General features: G+C 38.4%; 1 protein-coding gene across 1 annotated transcript in view; it reads left to right on the top strand.

The window, feature by feature from the left end:
* WARS1 (tryptophanyl-tRNA synthetase 1) overlaps positions 1–13,477 on the top strand; it is a 49,402-nt gene that overhangs the window by 23,678 nt on the left and 12,247 nt on the right. The window contains exons 3-6 of the mRNA XM_044664600.1: positions 2,619–2,832; positions 8,195–8,303; positions 9,936–10,055; positions 10,980–11,162. Of these exons, the coding sequence (XP_044520535.1) occupies positions 2,619–2,832; positions 8,195–8,303; positions 9,936–10,055; positions 10,980–11,162 (626 nt within the window). The remainder of the gene's footprint in view (positions 1–2,618; positions 2,833–8,194; positions 8,304–9,935; positions 10,056–10,979; positions 11,163–13,477) is intronic.

Raw genomic sequence — 13,477 nt, 5'->3', positions numbered from 1 at the left:
TACAATCATAAATCTCTGTCATTCAAAATAATACATTTCTTGCATTTGAGAGATGCAAAGTTCTCTGAGAAGTCAGAGGAAAGAAGGTTGCTACCCATTTGAGGGACCAGGAAAAGTCTGATATTCAGCAGATTTGTCTTTCAAGTCAAAATTCAACAATGGAGATAGGAATGGAAGAATGAATTGAAATGAGTATAAGGAAAGGGGGGCAGCTACTATGGCTCTGTGGATAGAGCACTGGGCCTGAAGTCAGGAGGACCTGGGTTCAGATGTGACTTTAGACACTTCCTAACTGTGTGATCCTAGACAAGTCACTTATCCCACTTTGCCTAGCCTTTGACCTGCTATCTTAGAGTTGTAACTAAAATATAAAGTAAGGGTTATTTTTTAAAAGAGTAAGTAAAGACAATATCAAGACAGGTTCTGGAAGCCATGAGTCCAGTTTGAACAGAGCAAACACCAGAGGAGATAGAATGTAGACTCAAAAATCACAGAATGAAAGTCATTTCTAATAATACTTCACAGAATAAGTGGGTGAGTTAAGTTGTTCAACAATTGGTCCCCACAATGAATCTGTCTAGCAGATAAAGAGATACACAAATAATTCCAGTTAAGTGAGATCAATAACAGAGAAGATTAGACACTTGGGTTATAATCTTAACAGAGCATAGTAATATTTTTATAGCAACAGATACAAAAGATAATTTTCTTTTTCCCCTCTGTTTTCTCCTCAAAATTAACAGAGCTACTCCTTTGCATCAACAGTAGTTCAGATGAAATAGTCAAGAAAACCTGATGCATTTGGAGCAGAAGAAGCAAACAAATTACAATTTTGCTGATATTTTTTTCCAACACAGACATTAATGGGACTCTATTAAGGAGATTGATTGTGAGCTTCTTTAGTAGTCAGCAATTTTTGAGATGTCTGCAAATCTTTAATACTGCCCTGAACATCCTAAATTGTCTGCTTCCTTTGGCCCAGTGATAATGGTCTGTATATCGTTGTATAAAATATATATAAAGGATAAAATATATATTATAGCATAGCTTTTAACTTGCCTTTGTAAAACAAATTCTTACAGTTCTAGGATTCATAGTCTCCAGAGATCATTCCCATTTTAATGCCCATGTTGATTCCACAGTTACTGATTGTTTTTCCCCTGATTTGTTGGACTTCTAAAGACATTCCCATTCTTCACTATTACCTGTTCAGTTGGACTTGAATACAGTTCAGCTGTTCATTTAACACATTGATTCCCAAAGTGGGCGCTACCACCCCCTGGTGGGTGCTGCAGCGATCCAGGGGATTGGTGATGGCCACAGGTGCATTTATCTTTCCTATTAATTGCCGTTAAAATTTTTAAAAAATTAATTTCCAGGGGGCTAAGTAATATTTTTTCTGGAAAGGAGGTGGTAGGCCAAAAAACCTGGGAACCACTGATTTAGCACCTACTACTAAGGTAGCTAGGTGGTACAGTGGATAGAGCACTGGGCCTGGAAGCAGGAAGACTTGATTTGGAATTGGGCCTCAGACACTTATTAGCTGTCTGTCCTTAACAAGTTATTTAGTATTTGCCTCAGTTCCTCATCTGTAAAATGGGGACACGGTGGAAAAGGAAATGGCAAACCACTCCAGTATCTTTGCCAAGAAAGCCCCAAGGACAAGTCCATGGTGTCAAGAAAAGCCAAACACTACTAAACAGCAACCACTAGAGCACTTAATACAGTCAGGAAATACTGATAAAATCCAGGTCTTACCTTTAGGATGTTCACAGGGCAGAGGGATAAGGCACATACACAAATATCTATTACACAAAATAATAATGTAAGGCCATAAGAGATATCTAAACAAAGTACTATGTAAGGTCCAAAGGGGAAATCTATCAATTATGGATAATTGGCCTCAGATACATGCTATCTGTGTGACCCGGGGCAACTCACTCAATTCTTCTCTGGCCTCTTTCATCTACCTCTTAGGGTTGTTATAAGGACAAAATGAGATAAAATTTGTAAAGTCCTTTGCAAACCTTAAAGTACTAAATGCCAGCTATTATTATTATTATTATATAGACAGGCTTTCTGGAGAAAGTTGCATTTGAATTGGACTTTAAAGAATGGATTGGGAGGTGGGGGAGAGTAGCTAGGTAACTCAGTGAACTGAGATGGAAGGTCCTGGGTTCAAATCTGGCCTCAGATACTTCCTAGCTGGATGACCCTGGGCAAGGCACTTAACCTCCATTGCCCAGCCCTTACCACTCTTCTATCTCGGAACCAATACATAGTTGATTCTAAGATTCAAGGTAAAGGTTTAAAAAGAATGGGTAGGATTTCCATAATCAGAGATGAAGTGTCTGACCTTCCTGGTCAAGGACTTGAGCAAAAACAGGCAGGAATTCATGGGTCAGTTTCTAGGAACAGCTAATAATGGGAAATAGGGTTATAAAGAATATAACTGCTATTCAGAAAACATTATTAAGTGTTAGTTTCTATCTAGGTGCTAGGGAGATAAAAAGATGTTGGAAGACTTGGTTCTTTACTCACTTGACTTATACATCTGGTAAAAGAGACTTTCTTTTATATAAAACATTCACAATTACATTTTTTTTATTTTTTTCCAGGATGAAATTGACTCCGCTGTAAAACAATTATTGTCACTAAAAATAAACTACAAAGAAGTGACAGGGCAGGAATATAGTGCTGATTCCCCTCCCACAAACTCCAGACCTGACAACAGAGGGGAACCCGGGACCACTGAAAGCGGAGAGGATTTTGTAGATCCTTGGACTGTGCAGACCAGCAGTGCCAAAGGCATCGACTATGACAAGCTTATAGGTACCCTTCATTCAGCTTCCTTTGACCCCACCCTACATCCTGCCCCGCTCATCCTTTCTTTTAAAAGAGTCTTTACCTATTTCCAGAGTCTAAATGTTTTTGTTTTTTCGTGGGTTTTTTGTGTTTCTTATTGTTGATGTTTTTAAATCCTTACCTTCCATCTTAGAATCAATATTGTGTATTGGTTCCAAGGCAGAAGGGCAGTAAGGGCTAGGCAATGGGGGTTAAGTGACTTGTCCAGGGTCATCAAGCTAGGAAGTGCCTGAGGCTATATTTGAACCCAGAACCTCCAGTCTCTGGGCCTGGCTCTCAATCCACCCAGCTGCCCTAGTGGTTTGTTTTTGTTTTTAAATTAAATTCCTCATAAATAATTGTCAAATTCTGGTAGTCCTGAAGAAATGAACCAAACTGCCTTTTGTTATTCAGTGTTAAGTTACCACCTCTTTTATCTCAGCTAGATCTCGAGATGCCCCTGGATTTTCAAAGACCAAAATAATAATATATCACATTTCCTTAGTACTTTAAGGTTTATTTACAAAGCATTTTCCTCACAACAGCCTTATAAGGTAGTCAGTATAGGTATGTAACAATAATTAAAGAGGTCAGTCAGTAGAGAATGTTTATAGACGGAAGAAAGAGAAAGTGTCTATGTGGTGAGTCTCTCTTCCAGCTCTCTCCTTGGGCCGAATATACACTGGGAGACTTTAAGGGGGTGTCACCCTGAAACTTAGTGACCTGGATGGTTGTGCTGCCCCATAGGAGTTGGAGGCAAGCCTTCCCTATAAGACAAAGTATGTGGTACCCCAATCCAATCCTGAATAAAGACGGGGTTCACACAAACCTCCCCCCCCCCATCAGTTAATTTCACAGCGGGTGGTCTGACTTCAAAATGGAGGCAGCCAGACCAAGCCATGGTTCCCTTCTCCCTTGTTGTCTCGCAGGCACTCTGGAATGCTATCTGACTGATAAATGGCTTTTATTTTTCACAGTTCAGGGATTGGCGAAAGGGGTGAAGGACAGGGATTTTGGGGTGCCTTCTTCTCTATTTCTATGGGGTCTGTCACTTAGGAGGGAATCTTTGGGGTTCCCACTCCTAAACTTCTTCCCCTGCCCCTTCTCCTTCTGTTTCTATTTCTAGTTTTCTGTTTCTAACCTTTTCTATAATTGTAAGTTTTGACTGAAAGGGGGTCTCAGCAAAGTTGGGTAATGGGAGAAGGAGACTACGAGATCACTTCCAAAATGGAGTCCAAAAACTTAACTGACTCTATTGTTGAAGTCTTGATGGGAGAAATGCGATGAATGGCTTTGATCAAGGAATAAAGGTTTCAGTTTCCAAAGAAAGATCCTCAGGAAGCCCTCAGGACTGGATCTGAGCTGGGATGTCCATCTCCTCTCTCTCTCAGTCCTCCACCTGAAGACCTCTCCTTTTTCCTTCCTCCAAGAAATTCCCAGAATTCTCTCTGGTCTCAACTGTCAGCAACTGCCCTCTGTGGCTCCTTTTGTCCTATCCCCCTTGCACAAATCCCATCCTTACAGGTATTATCCCCATTTTATGGCAGAAGGAAATAAACATTTATATATAGAGCCTAAGATATGCCAGGCACCATGCTAAGTGCTTTTTATTAATATTATTTGATCCAACAACTCTAGGATGTAGGTGAACATTTTACAATTCAAGAAACTAAGGCAAACAGAAGTTAAGTAATTCGCCCAGGAACACACAGCAAAAATAAATGTCTAAAGCCAGATTTGAACAAAGATCTTCCTGAGCTTAGCATTCTGTCCTTTGAGCCACAAACTTGCCTAAGAGGAAATTTGAGGATCAGAGAGGTTGAGTGTACTGTCACACAGCTAGTAATTGTCAAAGTCCAGGTCTTAACTCAAGAATCCAGGTCAAGCCTTCTTTCCCACTCTGCCTCAGTGCTCAGTGCCAATGGAATACAGCCTCCACAGGTCTTACTCAACCCAGATGCTTCAAGGGCCAGGCTAGCTAGAAACAGCTCTTTGTTCTTATCAGCCCAAAGTTGGGTACTGGATATTTTTTGTTTTTAGCTAAAGCAGTTTACCAATACATCTGCCCAGGTGTGGAAGGGCTTTGGTATTCATTCATTCACTGGAAAGAGGATCTACCCATGACGACAAAGTTTATGTCCTTGAAGTATTGAGAGGAGTCAAGTACATAACCATGAGTCTAAATATTAAAAATGATAAAGGCTGCTAAGATAATATAAATTAGTAATTTAATTAAAGCCATGCTGATAGATAAAATTAGACCACGTGCTTGTAAGCATTCAAAACTTGCCGCCCTCGCCATTACTGTCTCCTGTTTCCTGTCTCGAGTCTGCTGGCCAAGAGAGAGCTCCCTCCTAACCCAGGAGATTATAAACTCTTCCCTGCGTCAAGACGTAGGCCTCCCCAAGCCCAAAAACCCAGAAACGGAAACCAGTTGAACCACGTTGGATCACGGGAAATGTAGTTTGATACATTTTCCATGTCCATAGAAATATATACACTTTTAGATGGCATTTCCCAAATTTCACTTTTACATGAGCAATAGGCAATCTGAATGTTCTGTGAATTTACTTGAGCATTTCTGAGTTTGGACAAAGGATAATTCTTTTTAGTGTACCATGCCAGTGGTTTAAGCTTTTTCTTCATTCTTGGAAGCAGAGTGGTACATTGTCTAATCTCTCTACATCTCTTATCCTGTGGAAATGAGGCCTACAGTAGACTGGAGGGAATGGGGGTAGGAAAGGGAGCTCACTTCCACAGACATGATTGTAACCACTTTATAGAATTCCTCATATAACCTGGAGGACAGTCAGTGAAAACATTATATTTTTTCAGAAAGAACATTTCAGTTCCATTGAAAGAGTTTACCCAGGGACAACTGATAATCTTTACCTTAGGGCATTCCTTTCTAAGCCCCAGTTTTCTCATCTATAAAATTGAGGATAATACTACTTGTTCTATAAACTATTTACTGCTGTTTACAACTGTTATCATGGGGGACATAAAAGCTCAGGACAATTTTTAATTATAAAAAATCAGTAACATTTTCTCCAATATCATTCTCAAAACTTTAAATACAAACCACAAGTAAGAGGATGCATTCATATGTAGTAGCATACTTCTTCATGACTATGGTCAACCAGCAGTAGATAATTCTTTTTTAAAAAGTTTCTGAAAGAAGCAAATTAGTCTGTATTCCAGATAGATTTTGTAGGTAGAATTCATTATTTCAGTCAATATTATTTTTTAATTTACTATTTGATCTCTAAGCAGTATTTTTATCAGTAAGATCCAAGTCATTTGCTAAAAGACACTCTTGCCAGGTAGAGAAAGATTTTATAAGCCACCAACAGGCAGAAATTCTTCTTATTGTTATTTTTCTAGTAGGTCATTTCTGTTTTTGAAGACACTTTTTTAAACTTCATTGGATTTTTGCGCCTCTTTTTCCAGTTGACCAAGTTTGCTTTTTAATATATTATTTTCTTTTTGCATTACTTTCCCTTTTCCCATTTTTCTTCAACCTGTCTTATTTGATTTTTTAATTCCTTTTTGAGTTCTTCCAGAGCATGATGGTTCTGCCCTTTGCTCTTTTTCCTTGTAGAAGTTTTTGAGTGTTAAGTGTTTTCTCTGTTGTTTTCTCATTTTCCCATTCTTTTTTTTTTTTTTTTGACCTGTAGACTGGGAATTCTGCAAGCTCTTTGTCAATCCTGACTCTCCTCTGCTGGTTTGCAAGATTAGGCAGTGTGAACTAATTTGCCCTGGGGCTAAGTCTACAATGCAGCAAACCTAGAGACTTGAAATGGCCCAGCCAGATGTACTTCTGAACCTCACCTTGGTCTGGTGGCAGGGCCTGGGACTTAAAGGGGTGGGTCTGAAGTGCTCTTTTGCTGGTGTATTCCCCATCCCAGATTCCCAAAGTTAGCCTATGCCCAATTTCAGAACCTAGCATGGTAGATGGCCAAGCTGGTCAGCCAGCACTCCTGTGTGTAGTTTTGCTTCCAGTTCTCTCTTGTGAAAATTAACTCTCTCTGCCTATCTTTCAAGTTGTGTTCAGCAGGAGAGCCCCCTTGCTCCATCTTGCAGTTAGATTTGAATTCCTGCCTTTTTGAAACATTTTTTGAAGATTACCATGGAACGATAATCAGAGTGATTTCAGCTTTTGCTGCTACTAAGATGTCATCTTAACTCCACCACCCTGCTTCTTATAGTTATTGATGGCAAATCCAACAACCCACATTTTACCTTACTAGCATTATTTTTCTACATTTCTACCAAACTGAACTACTCATTATACCCCAGTCTCATTTTGCCCTCTCCCACCTCCATGTGTTTGTTCCCATTGTACTACCATACGTAGAATTCCCTCCTTCTCTCCCCAAGAAGAGAATATTTCTCATTCTCATTTTTCATCATGGCTGTTCATGTAGATGACTCATCTCTAACAAAATTACAAGTGAACATGTAAAGTTATAGGAAAACAATGTGATAATAAGAAAGAGATATGTTAAATGTGCTTCCTTGTAAAACCATTTCAAGAACAGCAAGACAATATACCAAAGGAAACTAAAGTTCATCCAGCAAAATAGATGAATGAAAACTATGCAGAGTTAGTTAGGCCTCTCAGATACTAACTAGGAAATGTCAAACTAACAAAAAAACATACTATAGGGAATCCAGGCCTTCTCTGAGACAGTGCAGAATTGGAGGGATAGAGAGCAAATTATTGACTATTAAACCTTTTACTCTTTGCTGGGCCAATTTGGAGAAAGAGAAGTTTTCATGAATGAGTTAGTGTTGTAAATCCAATATAATGTCTAGGTCAGCCTTTAATCTTTCCATACTAAAAACTCTAAGGCATTGTGAGTTTTTTCATCATCATATTCACAGTTCTTAGCCTTGTATGCCTTGTAAAACATGAGAACTCAATAAATAAATTTGAAATTTTGTTACTCTGAAGGCTGTTCTTTCTGTCATAACTACTAATAATTTCTTCTTAATGCCCAAGTACTTATTTTAAGAAATTAATTTTAATGTATAAAATAGTTTTTAGTTCAACATTTCTTTTAGTTGTAGAAACAAAGGTTAGGAAAGTATATAGATTCAATGCAAAGACAAATGACTTCACATACCCTTTGTATGTGTTTACCTAAACAGCATATTCATATTCAAACTGTAATAACTCATTCAGGTAGCTCGCTGCTATTTATCAACAACAAAAAATTGCAAGTTTTTTTAAGGTTGTGATAGTATTATTTTTAATCTTTCTATCAACAGTACTTTTCACATAATTGATTTGATTTCTAGTCACAATTTTGTTTTAATAAATTTTTCTGCCTTTTTTTTTTTCCAGTTCGGTTCGGAAGCAACAAGATTGATAAGACACTGATAGATCGAATTGAGAGAGTCATAGGACAAAAAGCACATCATTTTTTGCGTAGGGGCATCTTTTTCTCTCACAGGTGAGATTTTATATTCCCATGCACCTCTTTATCTTTCCTGTTTTCTCCTATAGAAGAACAAGTATATAAAATATGTGTGTCATTGCCCACAGTTAGTATTTCCCATATAATACCTAATCCTTGTATGCTTTTTGTCCTATTCTGTGAGTTAAATAAAATACTTAAAGTAAAAAGTGTAGAGAAAAAGAAACACCTTCCATGAAGCTGACACAGAAAAAAGGAAGCATTTTAGTTATAGTGGCTTGGGTGATACTGATTATTACCTCTCAGCCAATATGCTATTGGGTTGAATCAGCAGAACTCCACTAAAAAATTCCTAAATTCCTATGTAAGGAGGGAATTTTCTATGGAGATAGTGTGATGTTTTCAGAAATCCTGTTAAGCCAGGATTTAAGCTTGAGTGACAATATTATTTCTCAATCCTATATTCTCACCACTAATGATCAATATATTGCAACTTTTTAAAAATTGCAACAGAATCACTGAAGCCCATTCACTGAAACATAACTGAGATCTGTCAATGATCTTTAGACCCAGACCACCAAAGAGACCAGAAGACCTGCATTTACAGAAACTTAGAGAGAGGGGCTTGTCTAGGCCTTATCCCATATATGAAATTATTCTTAGGTGTGCCTCATTCCCTCTCCCTTGAAAGGAGGCTATAGAACCGGCATTGATTATGAAATTTAGTCTGACCCTGTGAAACCAACCACCTGCTATTTACACCTAGCCAGATGTCCTACCCGCTCCATATCTACTACCCTAATACTTCAATTGACAAGCCATCCCCATATAGATACTGTGCTCAGTCATCATGGGGCACTCTAGGGTAGAACCCCATCAGCTTCTTCTTTCCCCATTCTGTGATTTACAGACTTCTACCTCTTGCTTCACTTGTGCCTCTGATTCATAATCCCAACCAACAATGCCAACAGTGTTAGTATTGGGCCTTACAAAAGGCCTATTCTGGTGCCTCTTCATGCATGGTGTGAAGATGACCCTAGGTTCTCAATGCTTATGCTATCAGAGCAAGCTCTGATGTGTTCTCCCAGGCTAGAAAGGCTTGGGATATGGGCCCCATGATAGATGGTGTTGTGTCTTATCTAAGGAATAGCTTAGCCAAATACAAAGAAGCTCATCAAGTGATGAATTTTTCCAGCAAAAACTACTCCCCAAAATGGCCAAGCCAATAGAGAGATTTCAGCTTATATAGACGAAGAGAATGAATACACACACTCAAAATCCTAGATCCTTGAAGCATTAAAGTCTAGTGATTTATAGGGGTTATTTGCCCCTACTAAATTATAAATTCCTAGCACACAATAGATACGTAATAAATGTTTATTAAATTGAATTCCAAATGAAGACAGTGGTCAGCCTGATTTGGGACCATATAAGAAATCTGTCCCTTAAATGTCAATTCTATCATTTAGTTCACCTTTTAGGATGATTAAAAACTATATCTTAAGTCATTCTTTTGAAAGAACCAATTAGAAAGGAAGCGATTTAATTAGAAACTACATGATATTCATTTATTTGTTTGATTTTTCACTTTCAGGTACAAATTTGTTAAGTTGTCTGATATTTTTTCTGAGAAAGTCACACTGTTTCCTCTGTTCTCTTCTCATTTAGGGACATGAACAATATTCTTGATGCATATGAAAATAAGAAGCCATTCTATCTTTATACAGGCAGAGGGCCTTCTTCTGAAGCAATGCATGTAGGCCATCTTATTCCATTTATTTTCACAAAGTAAGTAGCACCATCTTCCAGATCTTTTAAAAAAATTATCGCTATTATGTTTATCATAATTATTATACTTATTATCTAACAATATAAATTTCTCTTTTATCATAATTTTAATATTCAAGCAATGTTTAAAACATATATGACAGTATTATTTTTGTAAATTTGCCTCACAACCAAATTGTTAGGTACTAGAAACATAATATATATATATATATCATATAGTTGGGCGAAGCCTAGAATGTTAGAGGGGGAAGGGACGTAAGAATCATGAAACCACATGAGCTCTAAACAAGAATCAAAGAATGTGAATTATAAAAAACCCTATAGGACATCATAGATTAATCCTTACCTGAAGCACCAATGTACTCAGCCACATCTCCCAAAGTAGTCATCCTGTCTCTGCTTAAATATCTGTAGAGGTAGTTAACTCATCACATTCATTTTCCAAGATCCCTCTTTTTTGCTTCACATCTTCCTAGACTTGATTTAAAGAAATGAAAGTATTTATGAACCTTCTTAAGGTAAAGACTATACAGCTCAGAAGGGAAGTATATGATAATTTGTAGGTAAAGCAGTCTTAATGTTTTTATTCACACTATTCACTGGAAAGTCAAATGCTGAAGGTAAAGCTTAAATATTCTTTGACCATGTAATAAGAATACAGGACTCATTGGAAAAGACCCTGATAATGGGAAAGAATGAAGGCAAAAGGAAAAGGGGAGAGTGAGGTGGACAGATAGGGTCATGGAAACAATGCACATAAGTTTGGGCAGACTTAGAGTTAATGAAGGATAGAAGGGCCAGGCATGTTATAGTCCATGGGGTCAATGAAGAGTCAAACGTGACTGAACACAACAACAAAAATGATACTGTGTTCAAATACTACTTAGAGAAAGATAGTAATGATTTGGGGCCTCTGTTTTTTAGGTGGCTGCAAGATGTGTTCAATGTTCCTCTGGTTATCCAAATGACTGATGATGAAAAATACCTCTGGAAAGAGCTAACACTTGAGCAAGCATATGGCTATACAGTAGAAAATGCAAAGGATATCATAGCCTGTGGTTTTGACATAAATAAAACTTTCATATTTTCTGACCTGGAATACATGGGGTAAGCATAAAAAAACGCTTCGCTGTCTTTTTGATACCTACACAGTCTAACAGTTTACTCAGGGATAAATCTGCACAGGCTCAAAACATGCCAAGGCAACTTATATAGAGGAAGGTGCCCCAGCCTTGGGGTCCAAAGACCTGAGTTTGAGTCCTGGATTTAGTCTTTGGTGAACAGTGTAGCCCTTGACAAGTCCCTCCACTTCTGTGAGCCTGTTTCCTCATCTATACAGTAGAGATTTTAGTATTTGCATGACCTGCCTCATAGGGATCTCCAGTGACAGTACTCTGTAAATACTAGAAGCTGGAACTTTTTTTTTTTTTAAACCCTTAACTTCTGTGTATTGACTTATAGGTGGAAGAGTGATAAGGGTAGGCAATGGGGGTCAAGTGACTTGCCCAGGGTCACACAGCTGGGAAGTGTCTGAGGCCGGATTTGAACCTAGGACCTCCCATCTCTAGGCCTGACTCTCAATCCACTGAGCTACCCAGCTGCCCCTAGAAGCTGGAACTTTTATTGTTACTACTCTTACTCTTAATCTCTTATAAAGGGATGTTATGTTGGAAATGAAATTCGAACTCTCTTAATTTTGAAGGGAACAAAAGGAGATTGAGAAAACTAAAATCTTTTTCTGGATGACTTCTTAACCTTATTTAAAACTTACAGTATTTTCATCTATTTTTTGAAATTTGACTACAAATTCCCAGTCTTTAAAACTCTCTTAACAAACCAGTCCCTTTTTTGCTGGGTTTTTTTTTAAATAGATAAAGTCTCATTAAAACAAAGTTTAGAGCACATCCAAATGGCTTTTAATGAAGAGAAGTTTTGTTAAAAGTATATTGCTTAAAATATAACCCCAGGAATCCAGAACAGTTATGCGGAATGAGGAGAATTTTCTTGTCTGTTTAATAAGTAGGTTGGACTAGTTTGTCAAGAAGGCCCCTTCCAGTTTATTTTTTATTTTTTATTTTTTTAAACCCTTACCTTCTGTCTTGGAATCAATACTGTGTATGGGAGTCAAGTGACTTGCCCAGGGTCACACAGCTGGGAAGTGTCTGAGGCTAGATTTGAATCTAGGACCTCTCACCTCTAGGCCTGGCTCTCCATCCACTGGGCTACCCAGCTGCCCTCCACCTCCCTCCCCCCCCACTTCCAGTTTTAAATCTATAGTCCTTCCTATGATTCAGGCTGTATTATTGAGTGTCTGCTCTGTGCCTGGCACCATGCTAAGTGCTGCAAAGGGATGGGCAGTAGATCTATGAAGACTGAGAAACAGCTCAATGCTTATATGATAGAGTAAAAAGAATCCTGAGTTACAAATCTGGAGGCCAGGGTACTAGTCTGTACTCTGCCCACATATATCTGTATATTTGACTTGTGCCTCATCATTTCCCCTTCTGGGCCTCAGTGTACCCACATGTAAAATGAATGGTTTGCACTAACCTATCTCTCTCTGAAGGCCATTCCAATTTTTTTTTTTTACTTTATCTCTCTCAGTAGCACAAGCATATAATCAGTCATGTTCATCATAAAAAGTAATTGTTAATCTGATTTTTAATCGTAACACAGGACAAAGAAAGCATTTGTCACATGGGATAGGAAATGTAATCCTGTCACCCAAGCACTGATCATCATTTCAGGTTAACAGACATTTATTGATCTGCAAAACAAGGCTCTCTCCCCAGCACTGGGAATACAAATATAGATTCAATTCTTTTTTTCAGATCCAATATAGGAAAACACACATACACAAATAACTGTGATACCAAGGAGAATGAGGTATAGCCCAGGTAAAGTGCTTGGAGAAGCCTGAGGGAAAGAGGGCTTTGGAAAGAACACTAGATCTGAAGTCCTAAGACTGTGGTCTGGCTCCTGGTTCTCTTAACTGGTTCTATTACCCCACCTGACTGCAAATGTCATGGTCCCTTTTGGGCTCTCCATCTTTTCCCCGCCTTCAAAATTATATGAGGCTCCTGCAAAGATCCTTTCCAACTCCAATTACTATGATCTTAGGAACTTTCCTCCAGGGATATTAGTATTGTTCATCAACACTCTAATTTTCCCCACCATATTCAAAAAGGAATGGATTCCTGCTATTCCTTTTTTAATATGGTGGGGAAAATTAGAGTGTTCATGGGAGGAATAACCAGCCCCATGCTTGAAAAGATGTTCACCACATAGACATGTAGTGTTCAGCCTCAGGCTGTGTGATAGGTTCAGAGGACGCTGCTGGTGGGGTCCCTCCCTCCCTGTTCCCATGGAAAATGGGGCACCGTATGGAGGCTTACTTTTTTTAGTGAGAAAAGAGAGCCAGC

Source organism: Gracilinanus agilis, chromosome 2 (assembly GCF_016433145.1).
Source record: "Gracilinanus agilis isolate LMUSP501 chromosome 2, AgileGrace, whole genome shotgun sequence".
In the NCBI taxonomy this organism is placed as follows: Eukaryota; Metazoa; Chordata; class Mammalia; order Didelphimorphia; family Didelphidae; genus Gracilinanus; species Gracilinanus agilis.
This window is presented reverse-complemented; position numbering and strand designations above follow the sequence as displayed.